Raw genomic sequence first — 21,351 nt, forward strand, 5'->3', positions numbered from 1 at the left:
ACACAAGAAAGAAGGTTTAATATGCAAAGCAATAATTCACAAGGCATCTGTTTTCCTCTTTCCATTAACCTTTAAGATTAGCCTAGAGAAATCTGGAAGATCAGTCCTTTCCTCCTCCCATCATTGTGCTTTGGTACGGTGTCCGGGGCTTTACTTGGCATAGTGCTACTGGGCAAAGACAGCTCTATCTTATGTTGCTTTGTAATAAGGAGTGGATTAAGGATACAAGCCCAGCTACTTCATCACTGTGACCTAATGACATTCAGTAAATACGAGTGCTTTGAACTACTTTGATTCCAAGAGCAGAGGGAGCAATGATTGATTAAATCTTCAGTGTTTAAGATCAGAAATAAAGTCAGGGGGATGCTGCAAAAGGCCAGGAAAACTGCAGGAAATATTGATTGAAAGTCACTTCAAGTGTTAAGGAGCATCTCATCCTCCCAATGCCCAGGGAAAACATTTAATTTTTTAATAACTTTTTTTTTTTAATCAGTCAGTATCATCAAATTCATTCTGCTGGTAGATGTTATTCTGGTCTTCTCGATTTTTATATGCTCAGCAGCTTATGCAATATCAGGTCAAATATTATTGCTCAAAGATTCATTGCTTGTGGTTTGAAGATGCAACACACAAGTGGAAGTGCTGGGGCAGAAGTGGAACTGCCTGTGTCCACCATTGCCAGTGGTGAGAGCAGGGAATGGCAGGAGCAAGCAGAGCTGCTGGCTCATGGCCCACCTGCCCAGTTGTCAGACGCACGAGTATGCCTGGGAGAACTGGGAATTTTTTGGCTTTGAAGATGAATCAAAAAAGTGGAAGCATTGGTCTAAGCCCACTTAAAATCAAATTTGGGGAGTTTTGCCTTTATTCTGGTGAGTGTCCCCCACCCTTGTTTCATGCTGAACCACTCCCAGTGCAATACACAGTATTTTAGAAGCCTTATGCAAGGGTTGAATTGTGTTATAAAATTAAAACTTATGAAATTGCAAATATAAAAATCAATCAGCTTTTTTATTTCCTTACTTTTTGAAAATATCTCTTTCACTATTTTTTTAGACAAAATTATTGAGTATGGCCCACGTTAATTTGGGTCTTTTTTGCAAAAAGTATTGTCTTAGTAAAAAACAGAAAATTCTGTCTATCTCTGCATAGAAATGATTGTTTTCAGCTGTGATTTTCTAACTCCCAAGGGAATTAATGAGTAAAGAAGAGCTCTTCGTAATGCATATGTAAGTATGTCTGTATATAGATATTATATTGCTTATGTATTATTTATGTCGTAGGAGTTTATTCAAAACATCGCTCTATCTTTGTCTTTGAAAATACTAATCTAGAAAAATTACTGACCTGTCTCTCCATCTTGTCCCTTTCAGTGGCAGCTCAGGTCCCTTTTTGTGACCCCACAGTGGGCTTCGCTGCAATGTCCCATCTGTGCCATGCATGGGCTGGGAGCTAGAGGGCCTGATTCATTCTCGTGGTTCCAGTTGCTGGTACATCTGAGACCTGCTGTACAACACCAGATAAGTCATTTCATTCCTTGTGTCTGTTCTAGCCCTCCACTGCAGTGACGGCAGTGAGGAGAGGCACTCGGACACACGTGGGCTGCGCTCCACGGCCCCCGCGGAGGCAGACTTCGCCTGTGTGCTGCACCGGCACGGCGGTGTCCTGAGGAAAGCCTGCATCACTCCTCAGTGAGCTGGGACCTGAGATTTCAGCATCCTGCTGGCAATGCCAGTCTTCTGAGGCAGCAAGACACAGCAGGCTCTTTTGATTAAAAATAGTGCAAGGTTTAATTGAAATGAAGATACATTTTCGGATGTGCAGAAATTTGAACCAGCATTGAACCTTCCTTTTTTTCCCCCATTTGATGCTCATTATTTGAAAGACGTGCAAAATTTCTGGATTTCTGGAAATGGTGACCCAGTAGTGTAATAAAGCTCTCCCCTCACTGCCCTCTCCCAAAAAAATTTCCTGAAGTTTTATTCATCATTTCACACATCACTAAGTAAACATCCCCCTTCCCATCACTGGCCTGATGGAGACTTACTGCATTACTGTCTAAACAGAAAGATCATGGTATGAAATGCAATACAGAGGCACAGGCAATTTCAGTAGCCTTGAGGTATCTCTACCAGGAGCATGGAAAGCAGTTCAATTTCAAGTGTAATGACATTAATTTGCGAGTCACTTTTATTGAACCTTTTGTCATTATGCTGTTCTCTCCAACAATTACAAGTCTTGACTAATAAACAGTGTTATTATATATAATAGGGAACATTTCCATGTCTCTGTGTGCAGTGTGGTGGAGAGGATAGACTTCAGCTTGATTTTTTTAATATTTTCCAATTAGATGACCAGGCATTAGTGTTCAAACCTTTCTGGTGGAGGTTTCCAATCATGGCTCCCTAGCAACTGAAGTAATGTTAAATTAAATTGATAAATGATGCTCTAAAAAAAAAATGAAGAACTCCAGCAGAGAGATTAATTTGTGATGCCCTTTTAGGAAAGATTTGTGGGATGTGGTGTGCATTTGCTATCTGCCAAGTGCAATTCTTCATCACCTGAGTACACAAGCTTTGCGAAACTGTTTTCTGATGAAGTGTAAAGTTAGATCTACTCACTCTTCCCAGGTGGTGAGGAAAGATCTACCCCTTTGTTAAAGCTCTTCGTCTCACCCTGGCTGCAGTCCTGGGGAGTCCTGGCCAGCCTGGGAGATGGCAAAGCTGTCACTCGAGGCACAGGCCAGCCATCAGGCGCTGGGACGTCGTCTCCTAATGCCCCCAGCCCTGATGCTATGGACCAATGCTCTCCAGCACCAGTTTCTGCCATGCTGTTCCACTTCTCTTTGTTCACAAGATACTGAAGTTATAAACAAAACAAAACCACAACCTCCACACCCCAAACCCTGTTTTATCATTTCTCCTCTGTGCTTTCCTCCTCAGTTTAATTAAAACCACAATTTGAATCCAGCACGTGGAAGACGTTGAGACCAAGCCTATTCATTTTTTGGTGATGACAGAGGGCCTGCTCCCTCCACTCAGAAGGCGAGGCAGCGTGTCCCTGCCTCCTACGAGCTGGTCCTCCATGTCAGCTTTGACGCTGGGCAATGCTGAGACAGACCAGTGAGGGGTGGGGGCGGTAGGAATGAGGTTTGGGGTGGACCTCATGTGCACAGTGAGGTGATACTGTGCCTACCTTTCCAAGCCCACCCTGGGAGCCTGCCTTTATATACCTGGAGAAGGGGATCAACACTCAGGCCAATGCAAGACTGCAGGTGCTTTTTCTGAGCTGAGCTCCCCAACCATTTCCATGGCTTTCCTCTGGACTATCCTGACATGTGCCACCACCCTGCCGTGACTTCCAGCTCCTTCACAGTGAAGTTGCTAGTAAAAAGCTACTTGTTTTATACCCTCCAGTTCCCTTTTCCTTTTCACTGATTGCTTTATATTGCAGGCAGTCCTTCTGACATGTGCACTTAATCAGTTTGTGGTAGGAAGATGGGTCAATGGGCAAGCTCTGAATAAACAGCAAGAGCCCAAAATTGGAAATAGGGATTGCTCTGCTGAGCACAGTTCTGGTGTCCTAGCTCCCACTACAGCCAGAGGAAAGTAAGAGAGTAATTATGAGTTATGTTTCTTCTGCACTTCTGTTAGTGTGAATCTAGTTTATGCATCAAAATGGAAAGGCTTTCCAAAAAATACTTCACTGTTCTGCAAATTCTCCTTTTCCATGGTGATGCCCAATTTCTTTCTGAATTGTGCTTGGCTGTTGTCCTCAATAATTTCCAGCAGCCTTGTATTTCACGAGGCATTTATATACTGGCTGTAAAATCTTTTGATGGGCTTTAAAAGGTTGGATTAAAGGATTTGACACCCATGAACTACCTGCCAGTTGGCTGCAGTGCCTTCTAGCTTCATTCCCTTCTGTTGTTGCTATCAAGCAAATTCTTGCCCAGACAATATTTCCAGTTTGCCTCGATGGTGGCAGTGATTCTCAAAGTATCTTCAGGCTCTTCATCTTTGATAAAGACTGGAACAACAATCCCAGGCTGGCCTCCATCTAATCAACCCATCTACTCCCATGGGATTGCACAGTCTTGAGCTATGCCCCAGTCCTTTCCCCTGAAGCCAAAGACATTAGAGATGGAAGCAGCCGCCTCCAGGTTAGTTATTCCATCTCCAGGACGAGATCCTGGATGATCCAACTCCATCCTTAGGTTAAGTGGTCCACCTGCTTTCCCAGACAACATAGAGCTGAACTTTACAACATGTTCTCCGCTCCCCTTCTTAACAGGTTTTATAGCAGGACTTATCCCTGCTTCTTATTCTGCAAGTGTAACCCATAGACTAATGAACGGGTCATTTGCTCCTGATAGTCACCTCTTGCCTCTCATGACAGTCCTCTGTGACCTTTCCCTGCTATGAACAATGACTTATATTTTCCAGTATCTGTGCAGAGTAATAGATGCCCATGGAGTCTATACAGCCAAAACCTTCTTTCTGGTTTGAAAACACGGTCTTTGTAGCATTATTTGCCCAACAGCCTGCAAAACACCAGACTATGTGTCATCAAAGAAGTACAGGAAGCCCAGCTGACCCATTGATTTTAGGGGAGCGGATCTGTTTCAGTGCAATGTTCCTACTGTTCTGTTGATTTTTAGAAAACGACATAAAAATATTCCTAGACTTCTTGTGAGCCCCAAGAGAACAGGTGTTTTGTCATGGAGCAGAGAAGAGCTTGTGGCTCCCTCTCACTTTTAATGTCACCACCCGTGAATTCTGTTTGTTATGTTTTGGATATAGCGTTGCATTTCCCTCACTCCATGCTATCCTCAAGCTCTTCAGGCAGACAGCAGCTCTATCACAACTGGATGTGATGCTGGAAGGAAGACGGTTTCCAAGTAAAAGTATACTTGGAGTAATTCTAAGTTTATTGAATCAAGTCTTTAACCTCAGGAAGCAACGTGTGCTGCATTTTATATAGAAAACAATTTTCCCTGCCAGATGAAATCTTAGGGCAGAGTGTCTCTTATTTTATATAGCTGCTTGGACATTTCTCTATCTTGGGATTAATGGTGATGGTGTAATTTAGATTCTGTGACAACTTGAGACAGATGGATTTACAGAGTTACCAGTCTAGCCACATACAGGCAGCTCTGCTTTAATTGAATTTAATGCTGAGGAAAGGAAGAACTTGAAAGAAAGTCCTTCTCCACCTGCCTTGAGAATAAAGGTCCAGCTGAGGCAGGACCAGCACACTTTGCCTTTATTGCCAGGCAGTGCAGGCAGTAACTGCAGGTGGGATGGCAGAGGAACAACATCTGGGCATGCTGTCACAGCCTGCACAGAGCAGGAGGGAGGTGTGCTCCTTGTGGTGCCCATCCCAGGGCTTGAGCTGAATGGCAAAGACTTGCAAAGCCGTCCAAGGGGATCGTATAGCCCATCTGGTAAGTCCATACTGGAAGTGCATTTGTTTGCATCACCAAATCTACTAAAGAAACAGGGCAGTGTGGTCATATGACTGATGGACTGATGTCCATCCATCTCATTCCTGTGGCTCCACAAACTGCTGACCATTTTTAGTCTGATTTGAGTCATCTCAAATCAACTCGAACATAATAGTGACTTCCTACAAGTTTAGGCAAAATAGCTGACCAGTAGAAAAGAGGGAATGTTAATGCTCCCCTGAGAAGGAGGACACATCAAATACGATGACGTCGGGACAATATGAGTCTGGGGCTGTCAAGCTGAGACCTTGAGTGGGAAAGGACCATCTCTCTAACCAGGACTGGCTTCTCAGCTTTACCCAGTGCAGCAGAAATGCCAATCTCCCTGCTGCCTCACTCAAAGCCTGGCCACCCTCTCTTTTTTCTCACTGTGTTGGCAGGAGATTTGCGAGTACATCACCATGTGCCATTTCAAGCTTCATTTGAATAAACTTCCCGTATAATAGACTTTTATAGCTCTCTTTCTGTGAATTCTAAATTAATGCAACTAATTAAAATGTTCCAAAGTTTTATGTAAATAACTAATTAGCATTTGAGAAGGAATAGTAAATTCACAGATGGTTGTGCTCCATTCAGGGCCCACTTTGCTTGCACTGGCTGTAGCTAGTGCAGTGTTGGGCCCCTGGTGCAACATCCTCCCTGGCGGGAGCAGACTGCCTGGGTTTCACCCCAAGGATGACCCAGTACCATCCGCCCTGCCTGCAGGCAGCAGGAACTCTGCGTCTTGCAGGATTAGGTCCATTCTTTCTGTCCCTGACACCAGGGCTTGCACAAGTAAGGAGAGCGTGGGAGCATGGATGAGAACCTCGAGGAAGATGAGGTCTGTGCACAGGAGATGAGGTGGGTGTCTGAGCTGTGATTTTCAGTGTTCGTACTGGTGTTGCTCTGCTGCTCCAAGGTTCTTCTAGAAAGCCTTCCTCAGGGATACCTTTTAGGTGTGCAAGCTATGATACTTAACACAGCTGAACCTCAGCACTCCTGGGTTCCAGCCCCAGCGCTGCCACCAAGACCCTGGAAGACTCTGTTCTGTCACTCAAACACCGTGCCCAAGCATCACAAGAGGCAACATAAGCTACGTATTTTCTTCTTCTCTCATAGGACTGGGGTTAATTGAGGTCTGTAGCACACTGGAGAGACTCAGGGAGAGATGGTGCAGGAGTAATACCTTGTAAGAATGGGGAGGTTTAAAAAATAGACCCATATCTAATGCTAATTGCCGTCCAGGTGGAAGTGAGAAGAGTGTCACTTCTCTGACATCCAGTCTCTCATATGTATCAGGACCCTTACATTTATACAGCCCTTAGCACCCTGCACATCTAAGTGCTATTACAGCACAACCCCCCCCTTGCAAATACAAGGAAAGAGCTTACAGGAGCGGCCAGTTGGAGTTTGTTTGCTCTAGAAGAGGGAGATTATCATCAGAGCAAATGGGGGGGGGGGGGAGAGATCATTTTCCCCTCCTGTTGAATAGGTCCTACACAACCACCCTCACCTGTTTTGAGGGCAGCTCTGAGTGTTTGCACCTTTTGCTTCCAGAGCTGCAAAGACCTGTGGGAGGTGGAGGGATTATCAAAACCTGCTTCAGGGCAAGGTAAGGCTTCCTGGTGAATTTGAGCCAGGCCTCTAGGGAGGGGAGATGAGATGGGGAAGATTCATATTGCTAGAACAATGCTGCTTGGCCAGAGGGAAATTGAGGAAGCAGGAGTCAGTGGGGAAATCCAAAGGGTGAGTTTTAAGGTTAAAAGAAAGAAGTGTGCAGAGCCTGGCTGTTTGAATGTGTTCAATTTAAAAACAGGAGTGTGTTCTTCAGACATATTACCAGGGGAATATATACAACTGGGAGATTAAGTGAAACAGTAAAGCTGGTGGGGGATTTGCAAGGGGGAGAAAGGGCTATGCTAAGTGTACCTCTTGCGTGGTCTTATTTGCAATCCCTGTCTGTCCTGGAAGAATCCCCCATCTCTCTCTGTTTATACATGCAGCAAATTCCTGCAGGGCAGGGAGGAAGATGCAAGCTCTCCATCTGGTCTTCCAGCCAGTGTTTCTCACCCTGGTACCAGCCTGGAGAGGTGAGCTGAGCTGAGCTGGGTGGCCAGAGGGCAGCCTGGCTGTGCTGCAGGGCTCTAGAGGCTGATGTGGAGGAGGAGCAAACCCAGAGGAGCCTCATTGTCTCATCCCTAGCCTGATCCCACCTACGCTGCTGCAGCATGCTTGGGGAGCACAAGGCAGGTGGGTACACAGCATCTCACCCCAAGCATCAACTCCCCATGTTCCCAGGCAGAGAATTTGACTTTTTACCTGTCACAAGAGGAAAGTTAGAGAGCAGCCCGCTGGTGCTGTGTTTCTTGAATCCATAAGCGCTGATATGAGCCCTCCCTAATTCTGGGTGCGCAGGCATTTGGCTGCAGCCTGTCCTGAGCTGACTGCCTGCAAGAAATGAGGGCCTGAAATCACTGCTTTTCCCTGCCTGGAGCCCGGGTGGGCTGGGGGTGCTTGGCAGGGGACAGGCTGCACCTGAGACCCCAAACAATTCAAAATAAGCCCATAAAGGGCAACAGGCAAGAATTCAAGATGCAAGGTAAGGCTATAAGCAATCAACTGTGGCAACAGTCAATAAGTATTTGGAAATTCTGAGGAAGCCTTAGGCTGAAATGTTAGCAGGTGTCTTCACTTAAGAGCACAGCACATCGAGCCTTTGGTGCCTGGGGTCTGGGTGTTGCGGGAGGCACCAAGAGACATGTACGTGTCCCTGTGCCCGTGTGGCCACTCTTGCAGAGCTAATGCCCGGACCATGGGGTTTCTTGGCAAAGTAGCGTATGTGCCAGCTGATAATGACCGGCAGCGTGATGTATTTCAGCATTCACCGCTAAGTGGTTCTGCCTGGAAAATTGACTTGAAAATGTGTTTCAGGATGTGCCAGATATTCTCATGCTAATTTCTCAGCCAAAACCTCCCATGTGGTGTCCAACGTGATATCAGTAACTCAAAGGCAAGGGAAAATGAAGCCTCTATCTGCTTTCAAGCAATTTATTCTCCTTTTGTCTTTGTACATCCAGCAGCTAAGTAAATTACAGGGATTAAAATACAAAAGACATTTAATTTTTTAACTGTAATTTCTTAGCTCCTGGCAACAGAGTAACGAAAAAAGAAGAGAAATTAAGAAAAAGACTTAAAACCCAAATATAATTTCTAATGATTAAAATACAAATACAATTTTAACTGATTAAAAGTAAGAGGACCTGTTTGAGCACAAAGAAACAGCAGCAGGCTTCAGGATTCAAGTAGCTGTAATCAGCTTCAATTTCATATTAAAAAATGAAAGGGAAAATTTCTGCTGGTGATTACTTTGACTGTATTTCTGGTATACTTCATCTTTCTCTTTATTCGAGCTGCTTTTAATTTTATCGGCTTTATCCTTAATTCTGCTTTTCTGTTACTCAAGTCTCAAGGGTTAGCCAGCCCTTTGAACTGATTTCTGACATGCTCCATGGGAGGTACAGTGCTTGTCTGGATTGCTTGTGAGATGAAAGGTCTCTTACACCCTTTTTTCCAGGTGGGCTGTAATACACAGAAGTTTGTGGCTATGTGGGAATTCAGTGACAGAGCTGGGAATTATCTCAAGTCCTAATGTCCAAGTCAGAAATAAGAGAAGCCAAACTACCATTTATTCTCAGGTACAGTAGATCTTAAAATGTAATTCTGAGCATTGAATTCTCCTGTAAAACCAAACAACTGCTAGGCTTAGCCCAAATCCTGTTATTTTGGCACTTTTTTTTCAGGATCCAGCTTAAGTTTTCAAAGCAAAACTCAACTTAGGAAAAAAAAAAAAAACAAACAACAAACCACTTCTCTAAATCCTTTCAGCTTCCCATTGTATGGTGAGAGCAGAGTCAGTAGCAGAGCTGTAGGCATACACAAGATGCTTGCTGGAAAGCTGCACTTCTCAAAGTTGCTTCCCCTGTGAATTCCAGAGCAAGAAAGCTCCTGCCTAAACCCTATCATGTATGCTCAACATTTTAGTTGTTGTGGTATCTATTTCAGGTGTTCATTGTAGGGTTGGAACAGGGGTATTTGGACAATTCACGGCAATTTCTTACAACAGTTCAGTGGACTTTATGCTTTGGATAGTTTTAAAGTTTTGACTTCCCATGAATGTGTGATTTGAGGATTTGAGGACTCCATGAACACCTATGTATTGAAGACAGTTTTCTGCTGTTCTCAGTCTGGGATACGCACACACACATAGGAGAAATCTCTCTTACAAATAACTAACCTAAAAGGAGATTCGTTTTCCTTTAGCTTTCTGCCAGGCAAAAGGCTTCACTGACCCTGTTCTCTACTGGATTTTCCCTACTGATACACCAAGACAAACAAAAGGGCTCTATGGACCATCCGAAGCAGCGGAGGTAGCTGCAGTTGCCTCGGATCCAAGGGTGACCTGCAAAGCCTTGCTCCTGGGGAGGATACAGCAGAACAATGTTGTCCTTGTGTGCACTCATTTAAATCAGTGCCCAGAGTCTTTCCTTCCCCCTGTGCAGCACGTCCCCTGCACAAGCTCACAAAGGGCCATATTCATCAGCGAGCAGCAACTAGTTATAATCCTTTTGAAAGACAACAGGCTGTGCCAGCTCTACCAAGGCTTGTTTTAATGAGTTCATCCTTCCTTGCTCATGCAAGCCCGGGGCTGTCTCAGCTGACTCCTGTAAGTGCAGATGGTTTTGAGGGTCTAAGGACCAACTGGGGAGGTTTCGGTGGGGTGGGAAAGGACTCCCTGGGTCAGCAAGTCCTGCTGAAGTGGTTACATCCACTGTGGGAGCTTGATGACTTCCATCCCGGGAGGGGATGAACCTTCTTTGCATTTCCAGCCTCAATTTATTCATGGCCAGTTTGCTCCCGTTTGTTCCCATGCCAGTGCTGGCCATTAGCTTAAATAGCTCTTCCCAGCGCTGGATTTATTCATCTCAGTGTGTTTGTAGGGACCAAGCAGCTCCTTGCAGCTTTCATTTTGCGAGGATGAGACCGAAGCTGCTTTAGTCCTCCTGTTGCAGAGAGGCAATGTTCGATCCTCAGTCCTCCATGTTACCCTTCTCTTCGGCTAAACTCAATTTACCTGCCCTGAGTCTTCCCAGAACAGGCTGGGAGGGATGATCGCAGCCTGGCTGAACCCAGACGCTGAGGATGCGGCTGCAAAAGCAAAGACTGAGCCAGCCACAGCAATGAAGTCAAGTAGGGAGGGGAGAGCTCTCAGTGGACTTGGGCTGGAGGAAAAATTGATTGTGGTGGTGATGTGAAAACACTGCAACATAACGACATAAAAAAGCCAACACATGCTTAATTAACTCTTGTCAGTCGATCTTAATGTAGAAAGCAGGGCTGCCCTGCCTTTCCTCGTCTCCCTTCCACATCACATCTCTGTGTTCTCCATCCTGTCCTACGTCCTTCCCTGTGTCTGTCCCACCTCTCCTCCTGCCACTCCCCTTTCTCGCTTTCTTTCTAGAAAAGTCTTTCACAGTCCCATTCTGGACTGTACTGGGAGGCTGGTCAGAGCTTAGCAAGGTGATTACTTTCCCAAAAGTCATCCCTAGCAGCCACCAGATGCTCTGAAGACAGCTAAGGAAGAGCTTTAAACAGGTTTAAACTGCTAGCTGTGCTTATGAGCTGCCAGGGGCTCTGTGAGGGCTCATGTCTGCCAGTAAATTCCCTCCCACTCTCACCAGAATCCAGAGGTCCCCAGGGTGTTCCCTGAAACTTGGGCTCAAATGAAAAGCATGACTGAAAATTATTGTATGACACTCAAGCCAGCAAAGGCCATCACTTCTAGCACATGTACATACAAGAACGAGCTCAGTTCCTGAAATTCGGACCCCTAATCCAACCTTGGCCCTGTCGGACTTGACAAGTTAAATCAGCTTCTCCCATATTCCTCCTGTCTCCCAGTCTTCCATTCCCTCTCATAAAGCCCAGCAAAAGCCACCCCCCAGCAGAGGTGGTTTCTGTGGCAACTCTAAAAATCACCCTTTGGATGATCCTAAACTGCGCATCTTCCTCCCATTGAAAGGACCAGCCACTTTAAGCAAAGAGATAATGGACAATCATAAATTGCTGTATGTTGCAGTAGTCCCTGTTGCTGCCTGGGAGATGCATTTGTCACCTAGCAACGACATAAGGTGACGAGGAAATAAAGATTTTTAATCTAATGGCCATGAGTTAACATCTATCAGAGAGCAGCCTCCCGAGTCCACTGATGAGGTGGATATAATTGATTGAGGAGGCAAGAGACACCAAACTTTTCATCAGTAAGTGGATGAGGAGGAGGGAACAGGGGTTACCTTTCATGTATGTATATACATATGCGTGCATATATCTCCTTGTGGGGGCAATGACAAAAAGCCTAGAAGAATCCCTCAGACTGGAGATAACCCTTGGACACAGAGCTACCCAGAAGATGAGTCCCTTGGTATTGCAAAACCCCGAAGGCAGCAGTGTCGCAGTAGGCAGGGAGTGGGCAGGAGGGGTCGCAGCCTGCTGTGGGTTTTGGTGCAGAGCTCCTCTGGGCTTTCAGTGTCAGGTCCTGGCTGCCTTAGAGCAAGTGCTGGGGCTCTTTATGACATTCATGTATTCAAGCTGCTCAGCAGATCACGAACAGGGAGAGTTTTCCTGCTGAAGCAGCAGCTCTTTTCAATATTGGGATCATGCCTGAAGCAAAAGACAGGGCTGTTCGTGGACCCCCTCTTAGGCAACTCTCTCTCCTCTTGACATCGTTACAGAGAATACAGGGACAGACTCCACAAATTGCCACCACCACTTGAAACCTCTGTACGGGACCAACTAGCAGAAAACTTCAAAGTTTGCCTCGAGGCCAGGAAGCTGAGCAGTGGCAGAATTCAATTCTTCCCCTTTTCTTCTAGAAATAGACCCAGAACAGACGCTATGTGTTATTTTTCAGTACCAGGAACTCATTGTGGTACCTGCCCCCCAAAATACTGGGGATGATCCATTCGGTAGGTCTAAATTGGAAGTACCCTGGATGCTGGCGTGAGGGAAATAATTGTGAGAGGAAGAAATCTGAAATTAGTTCACTGATGGATGATCTCTTTGAAGCCTGAAATTGTGAGAGTCACAAGGTTCCCAGCAAGGCTGTGCACATTTTTATACTGCAGGAGCTTTTTCTTTTAAGAAAACAGCTAAGAAATTGGTTTGGCAATTTACTGTTGAACAAAATCGAAAAGGATTGATCTGAACCAGGACACCAACATGTTCAGACCATTTATATTGTGTAGCACATGCACTTAGCACCATTATGAGAGATGCTTTCTCAGAGGGCATTGTTTCAGAGGCTTGCCTTTAATCAGTAGTGAGCTGAAAGTAAACATTTGAGAACACCAGGGTTTGTCCTGGGTTTATGCAAAACTTTAACAATAAATAACAAATCTGGGTTGAGTATGTGTATCAGAGTTGGTTAGACTTCTTGACCTTTTAGTTGAAGCAAAGCCACAGAGGTATATCTCAAGAGCAGCTTAGCTTTGTCAATCATTACTGAAGTAATGGCATCACAACATAATGCTTAACTTCTGGAGTGATGGCTAAACATATTCATGGCAACACCCTTTGTGTTAAATCTGGAAGAACTGTAGTCAATGGTGCATTTCAGCCACAGGCTGTAAACTTCAGTGACAATCTATTACTGACTGCCGAACAAACTGGGATCGTCCGTTCTGTGGTGATCAGAGCTACGGTGCAAACCATTTTCCACTCCTGTTTAACTACGTCATCTGGATGTAGCCATTAAGATCAAATTGGTACTTATATTGTGCAATGAAATTTTGTATCCCTTACGAGAACCATTGGGGATGTGTGTTTTTTCAGATGCATTTTCCTAGCAAATCAACCCCTGGCAGCTGCGTAACAGCAGCAGAGGTGCCGGTGGTGGTTGTCTCAGGCTGGGAAAGGTTTCCTTCATCCTTGGTGCACGTTTGAGGTGGTAGGCACAGTGCATAGGAGATGGTTGGAAGTAGCTCTGCTTTTTCTGTAGTGCCAGAATTGCAGCTGAAGGCAACATGTAATGAAAGCATGGCCTCACAATACGGTCTCCAGTGATTCTTTATTGCAGCAGGTCCTGTTAAATACAGCCGTGGGTTAATATGGAACTAAGCTTCAGCAACAGGAATTTGTGAACAGCTATGAAAATGCCGAAACAACTGCAAGGTGCTGACCTTAAACTAGTGTTCCTTTAACTTCTAGCAGCTGTTTGAGTGTGTCCATGCAAACTCAAATTCGTTCCCCAGCTAGCGGTAATTTCTGAAGCACGGGAAGCCATTGGGTAACATGTTCTCTGGCTGAAGGCACAATGTGCAGAGAAGTTTTAAAAGCTCCAAATTACGGAGGGTAAAACACTGCTGCAAACAAAGCTCTTCCCACGTTTCTCCTGCTAGCGATGTGGAGACCTGGAGCTTTGTGTTTCACTTCATGGATCACAGGAACTGGAGTTCTGTGTTTAACCTTCTTCCAGGTAACCAAACCATTCACTGGGACCAGGCTGATTTTAGGGATTTTGTAGGGGGAAGATTTCAACTTCTATAAAATTTAGTCATCAGCCCTTTTTATTTTGGGGGCGAGAATTTTTTGAGGACCTGATGAATTTGGAGAGGATTTAATGTTCACAACAATTCCAATTAATGCAGAGAAAACACGACTGCCTTAGTCCTTTATTCTGTCTATGGCTATTGAAATGGAAGAGCATGGGTCTTCAGCAGCACAGGTGGGTGTTTGGCTGCATTGATAGATTACTGCCTCAGAGCAGATGTACTTTGCTGCAGTTTAACTATGCTAAGGTAGCTCTGCTGAGGTAGTTTGAAGGATGACAAAAGAGAGTCCAGAGGTTGTCATTCAGCCATGAAGAATACTCAGGGTACACGTAATCACAGCAATCAGCTGTCTGGTTTTGACCTGTTATTCTAATAATCAGTTGAAGTGCAAAAAAAAAATTAAAATATTCTGCACCAGGGTGCATGTGTGACATGGCAAATTAGTTCAGTTTTAAAAGGACACATCTGGAACAGTTGAAGCTTCTGTCTTTTTCTCTGTTCCTCATTTGGGTTTCAACTGCTCATGAAATTTCATAGATAACGTTTTATATGAAAGACTTACTACACCTAAAGACCTCTGGTGAAACTAGGGACCAAAAGGCAGTGTGTGTACAGGATCAGACACATTATAGAGATTTGTGGGGTGATTTCTTGCTGTTTACAGTGACACAAGCTTTGCACAACAAAATCCTTACAAAGAATTCCTGTTAATTGTAATATGAGATATCTCAATTGTACATATTTGATACAAATTTCTAGTACAGAACAGAGCTTTCCAGTTTGGCTCAAAGACAGACAGAAATCTCTATGTGTTTTGGATATACGCAGAAGGAAATCCAAAGTAAAGTAATGATTACAAATTACATTCTAATCATTTTCTCCAAGAAATAAATCTAAATTCTTCCAGCTTGCTCATTCTGCTTCCCAGTGTTATTGCAATTCTATACCTGATCTGAAGTTCTTTGTAGCAAAGTTGGGCAGGTGTTATAACGCACCTAACATGAGTCAGCCAAAAATTGTATTGAATTTGATTCAGTCATACTGATGAACCACTCTGGTTACTTTTTGCCCAGATAATCTGAAACTGAGGCTAAGATCAACAAGGCTTGCAAAAATAAACTTGCTTGAGCGGAGAGTAGAAAATATACCTGAAAAACAAGTTTCAGGTTCACATACTTGCAATACCTGAAACCTGACTCTGGGAATGATGCACCACTACTATCTGAAAACAGGAAAATGCTGGGTAGAGCATACGTCTGGTCAAAACAGCTCCAATTTACAGCTACATTTACACAATTAGCTACTGGAAAATGAGCTACAGACCAAGAATTTGGTCATGGGACATTTTCAGCAGAGATTTCTGAATAGCAAAGTCCAGTTCTGTAAACAGGTCTCTGACACCTGCTTGTGTCTCCCTGCTCTTGTCCTTCCCTCTTTCACATCAAAAGAAATGCTTTCCCCTTGACCTAGCTTTCATCTGCAAACTATTGAATTTATCGAGCTCTCTGTGAGATTATCTACTGGTTTCGATACGGGCTAGCTCAGACCAGAGACGCGCAGAGGCAAGAGCTCAGCCCTGTGGTCTCTAGGGAGAGGTCTGGTTTTCATCCCTGCAGGAGACAGCACCTGTATGGCTCTTCCTCTCTGACTTCCCGCTCTAAGATCAGTAATTATACTGGTAAATTATAAAAAACCCAACACATATCTGCCCTCTCTGATTTACATGTGTGTTTTCAGTTAGCAGACTCTGAGTCGGACTGTGAGCTTGGTGAGAGGTGAGTGTGGCTCTCTGTTTTCTCACCCGCGGCTGCTCCCACCCCGGGCTCTTTCAGGGATGCTGTGCTCCTGCCCGGCACACTGGCACAGCAGAGGAACAAGGGATTCCAGGAAAGGGCTGTTCAGTTTTACTTCCAAAAGAGGAAAGGGAGGCTGACAACCCTTTGGGTTTTCAGCAAAAACGCTGGTGGCAGGTGCCAGTGTTGAAAGGCAAACCAGGTGCACGCTGCTTCGTACATCTGCATCTGCTCCCACCTACATAGAGAAACTTTTAATAGGGTTCCCTTGATGGAGGAAAACTTCTCAATCCTTTGCTTACCGATGTGCTTTTCTTTGTGTTGATAGACATGCATTGGAGCTGGTACGGTCCCCTCATGCTGGACTGAAAGTTCCTTTTATTTTTCCCTTGTTAGGTGCATCAGGCAGAGCGATGAAAACTTTAGCAGCTGGTATGTGTGGTAAGTTTCAGATCTGTTTTAGAGGGAAAAACGGGCAAATAATATTCTTTGATGGATATAGAGAGAGAAAGGCATTAAGAAAGACTGATAGCTAGAGAGCATTGCTCCTGGGCTGTCCCTGTGTTCTGTCTTTAGTGACTAATGGAAATCATTTATCCACATCCTCCTCACTGTACGCTGACAACTGAGCTGGGCAAAACCGATGAATGATTTCAGGGAGAAACGTTTGAATTTCCAGCCAGCATTCGGCGCTGAGCACTCAGCACTGAGACATTGGTTTCCAGGGACTTTGATCATGTCCAGTATGCTAATGGGGAAACTGCAACATTTAACAGCTATTTGCAAAAGATGTTAATGAATATGTTAATTTGAAGACATGCAGCCATCTGTCGGTGCTGCCTGCAGATGGTGATGGTACTGTTCCTCCCCTGCTGCCTCTGCCTCAGGTTCCTGATGTTGTTTTTCCTGGCCTTGCTCCTGTCCTGCGGGATCTGCTGCTGCCTGCAGTGCTGGCTGAGACGGCGGAGCTGCCTCCCCCACCGACGCACCCTGGCTGTCTTCGCACTCAGCAGCTCGGATGCCTTTTGTGGTTAGTCCTCTCCCTACCTGCTGCAAGGTTCCGCTGGCCCCGGGGGGCTTCCCGTGGCCCATCTGTAGCCCAGTAAGAGGCGGCCAGGCTTGAGTGGGAGCCAGGCTGCAGCTGGGCGCTGTGTTTCTGGGGAACAGTGGGGTGCCCAGCTCAGGCATCTTGAGGGGATGTTCGGACCATGGACTGGAGGGCTTAAGCAAGCCACATCCACTTTTGCCCAGCTGTACCTTCAGCTGAACCCAGTGCTGTCCCTGTGTGTCCATGTGTCCCAAAGGTGCCTAGTCAGGGCTTGGCCATGCTAACACTGGAGGTGTGTGGGACATTCTCCTCGGTGCTGGGGCACTCAGCAGCCTGACGTACACAGCCACAGGCACTGCCTGGGGTCAGGCAGCCCTTTCCAACATGTGACCTGCATTTCTCACTCAGGCAAGACCACACCAGTCTACCTGAGCCACCCCAGCAGGCAGCTCGACGGGCTGATACACCCTGGGGTCTGTCAAAAAGTTGTCTTGGTGGGTGCTGTTCATCGCAGTAGCCACCCTCAGCATTTCCCCAGGAGCACCCAGACTTTTGAGGACTGGGCTATAATGACTATGCGTAGCACCCAGAACTGACCTGGAGTATTGCCAGCAGCATCAGCAGGCTGGGCCAGGCAAGAGTTCCTCCAAGAAGAATAAAGCTAATTCTGCCATTAGACTAAGCCCTTCCCAGACAAGGTATTGCCTGCTTTCTGGGTCATCCTTCTCCACGGGGAGGACCCACCCCAAACCCACCCAAATTCCTCTGTTCTCACTTCTTGTATCTGGAGTTTGTGGTGAGAAGCTTTGTGATGCCATGCTTCAAAAATTACATCCATGCCTTTCTTGTTTCCCAAGCGGTTTGGCAGCTCCTCCCAGGCTCACCCTCCTCACCCCCACACTCAGTCTCCACGCCTGTCTGCTGTACAGTTACGGCTTTGCTTTTTTGCAGCAAGTGAAGTGCCTCAGTGCCCATTCTCTGGATCTCCGAGCCCTTGCATGACTGCGGAGATGTCCTCTTCTCCTGCCCCACAGTTCAGCCTTGGGGGAACTGAGTTGCCTCCATCCTATGAGGATATTATGAAAGAAAACAAGCTCTAGATGCCATGTGTTGGCTCTCTGCGATTCCACTTGGTTCATCAGAGATCTTCCATTATGCTACAGTGGTGTGAGATCAAATCAGCCCTTTCCACAGGTTGGCTGAGAGACTGAAAAGCAGCACATATTTCATCTGAACCTAAAAGGGAAGACAAAATGCAACAGAATAAATGCCAAAAGCATGTGTTGAATCTGTCACAGGAGCTCAGCTTGACATTTTGATAGGGCTCTGGATTTCGAGAAGCTCCCTCAAAGGTCTGTCTGTGTTAGGGGTTTCTGGCTCAGCCTCCAGATTTATCTCTCTAAGGCTGCTCGAGCTGGTGCAACCCCATGTGTTTTAGGACCGAATGTTGATAAACGACTTGGTAGTTACTTCTCAAACTTGGGCTGTCTCCTTCACACGTCACGGTGCCAACAAACACCCTCTGGCAAAGTCATGTTGTTCTAATACATTGTAATGCAATCATGCCACTCTGCGATGAAGGATCGTTTGCCACATTTAAAATATTTAGCACAGCATATCAGATTTGTCTAGTGCAAAAGGCAGCAAATTTATGGCCAGGGGAGGGAAAGTAAGAGATGGGGATTAGCCGGGGAGTAGCAGTGGCAGGAGCTGGTTACAGAGCACAAAAAAAGGGAGTTGCTTATTTGAGCTGTTCTTAATTTCATGCTGACTGTCCTCAGCTACTCTTGCCCTAGCATTGCAGACCTACGGGCTTTGAATGGCCCAGGACCCACATGGCAGTTGCCCACAGACATGAATTATGGGGTTAGGTATTTGGTGCTTAGCTACAGAAATTTATTAGGATAAAGAATGCCATTTTCTTTGAGGTGACCACTGCAGACAGGATGGAGAGAGACTTCAAGAAGACTGCCTTATACCCAAGCAGGATCAGCTCTACCTCAGCCATTCCTAGGATGTATTAGCCTGCCTAGTTCTCAAATTACAGAGGAAAGATGCCGAATTTCCCCCTTAGCTGGATTCCAGATGAAAGCAAAGATTTCCTTTGTTTGTCATGGGCGGGTCACTGAAGGCTGGATTCAGCCTTCCTGACCTCTCTACCTCTGCTCTCTCAATGGCGAGGGCTGGGGGCTGCAATCAGTCCCCCTTGGTGCAGAAGGCAAATGTCACACCTAATACCGTGCATCACGTGCCTGAGGAGCCACAAGCTCACAGTCAAAGTGGGCAGCTGGGTCCATCCTAGGTACCCCAAAAGATTAATGGAAGCCCACAGCCTGCCTCGTGGAGCACCTCCCCACCTGTAGAGTGGGGTTAGTACCAGTTCCTCTGTCCAGGAAGGAAACTGGGAAGATAAATCCACTAAATGTTATGAAGTGCTCACATATTCTCATAATGAGGCTATATAAGCACCTTCGCTAGATAAAGAATTATAGCATATTTCAAGAGACAAATTCTCTGCCAGCACGACCACAAATTATCTCCATAAAATCTTATTTTAGAAGCAGCTTTAATGTTTGACTCTGGTGTGAAAGGAAATAAATGTTACTGTAGCAAAATGAATGTTTGTGCCAGCAGGCTAAAATATTACAGGGTTTATTAATAAGGAAAATTAGCAAGTACAGACTAAGCCAGCGGAGAAGTCGAGCAATTCCTGAGTGTCCTTTCACTGGCTGAACTTAGTAAGAATTGCAGGTAATCAGCACCTCTCAGGATCAGACCTTTTATATACATAACTGCTTCCACTACTCAACCCCTTCAATTTATGCCCTGAAGCATGAGATTTGATTATGTTTGTCACTTCAGCTTGAGTGGCCTGCTAGTGGGCATTAAATCAGCCATCACTTCCTTCCCACCTACACACTGCGTTTGCTTCAGTGACCCCTTCGTGGAAGTGAACTCCACAGGTTGCCTGCATTATATGCTGCATAAAACATTACCGTCTCCCGCTTTTTAATTGCTTGGCTCTAAATAAATTGCTGCCTTTAATTTCATTGAATGTCACCTTCTAATCAGATGGCTGGAGAGGCTTATTCAAGCAAGGACTGCTCTGGTTTCAATGCCTCCATCACTCTGCATCCCGCTTTCATAAGGTCCAGTAAGCGACACTCATTACCGAGGCGGTAAATCCTTCCCCAGCCACCCAACAGAGGGCAAGCGAGGCTTTCAGCAACGCACCCAGGAGGCTGCTGCTCTTGCAGAAACATTCGTGGGAACAGGTTTCTGTTTCCGTGCTACTAGTGTGCATACAAGTGCATTCAGCTCATGTTTGGGCTGCTTTAATTATTCACAAAAGGAATAAAATTATTCCACCAAAATTACATCAAGTGGCTTACAGTAAAGCAAGCTACTGGCTGTCACAAAATTAGGCTCCAGCTGGAGTCACTAGCGTGGGAGAACCTGTGTGCTGTGGTACTTGTGCAACATGACAGGACCCATGGGCGCTTCCAAAAACTGCTGAAGACCAGGAGCCATCTGCAAAAAAAGAGTTCGTGTAGGGTTGCTTAGGGGGAGGCATAAACTGACCTTGCTGCTGGCTTGGGCTGGGGAAGGAGAGTACCCTGAGAGGGGGCTCAGGGGGCACTGCCCTGGTCCTTGGCTTCCTGATCATTAAAATGGAGAAAGGGATGGGTTCCTTCCTTCTGCAAATGTATTTGGGATGGCCCCATTGACCTACCGTTGCCTATGAAAGCTGCTTCTCCCAGCTTGCCCCCTTACTCCCAGGTGCTCCAGCAGAATGGGCAAGGTTTCTCCAGACCTGTGTTCCCATTCTTACAAAAGCAGAGATTTTGCCTGGTATCTTATGCTTTTGTAAGCACTCAGCCCTTAATGAGGGCAGTTAATGCAGTTTGGCTGACATTTCCAGAATTATAAGGAAAGATGAGCCATTTCTTTATAATTCGTCACCTTAGGAATTGGGTCTAGTTTGGAAAAGCACTTATTCTGCTGTGACCCTCTGGCTGCCAGTCATCCTCTGACTTATACTACCTGCCGACTTTGAGAAGAAATGGCAAACTGCTCTAGACAAACCCAGAAAACACTAGAAGGCAGATGTATTTGTGGGAGAACTTGTTGTCAGTAAGCCTTGGGAGGGGGAAATGGGAGCAGTGCAGAGGAGCTAATTGCTTGATGACCACCTGCAAGCGAAAGACAAAGGGAACGTGAAGAGGCACATGGCTGGACTTTCCCCTCCGCACGTCAAGAGCTGAATAATGAAGTCATAAACTGGCTCTCAGGCAAAATAGAGCAAAACCAAAGGCAACTGACTCATAACAGGGAGTTGGTCAGGGCTGCCAGGAGGGTTGCACACGAAAGACGTGAAAATAATAGAAATGCTCATTAATCTGTTTTTTATTGTCATCTGAA

General features: G+C 45.7%; 1 protein-coding gene across 1 annotated transcript; it reads left to right on the top strand.

The window, feature by feature from the left end:
• The first annotated feature begins 13,934 nt into the window (after positions 1-13,934).
• TMEM207 (transmembrane protein 207) lies at positions 13,935-18,037 on the top strand. Its single transcript, XM_050902835.1, has 5 exons — positions 13,935-14,012; positions 15,826-15,863; positions 16,278-16,322; positions 16,769-16,911; positions 17,881-18,037. The coding sequence occupies exons 1-5, from the start codon at positions 13,938-13,940 to the stop codon at positions 18,027-18,029; spliced, it is 450 nt and encodes a 149-aa protein (XP_050758792.1). The 5' UTR covers positions 13,935-13,937; the 3' UTR covers positions 18,030-18,037.
• The last annotated feature ends 3,314 nt before the right edge of the window (positions 18,038-21,351 follow it).

The sequence above is a fragment of the Gymnogyps californianus genome, chromosome 10 (genome assembly GCF_018139145.2).
Source record: "Gymnogyps californianus isolate 813 chromosome 10, ASM1813914v2, whole genome shotgun sequence".
Classification (NCBI taxonomy): domain Eukaryota; kingdom Metazoa; phylum Chordata; class Aves; order Accipitriformes; family Cathartidae; genus Gymnogyps; species Gymnogyps californianus.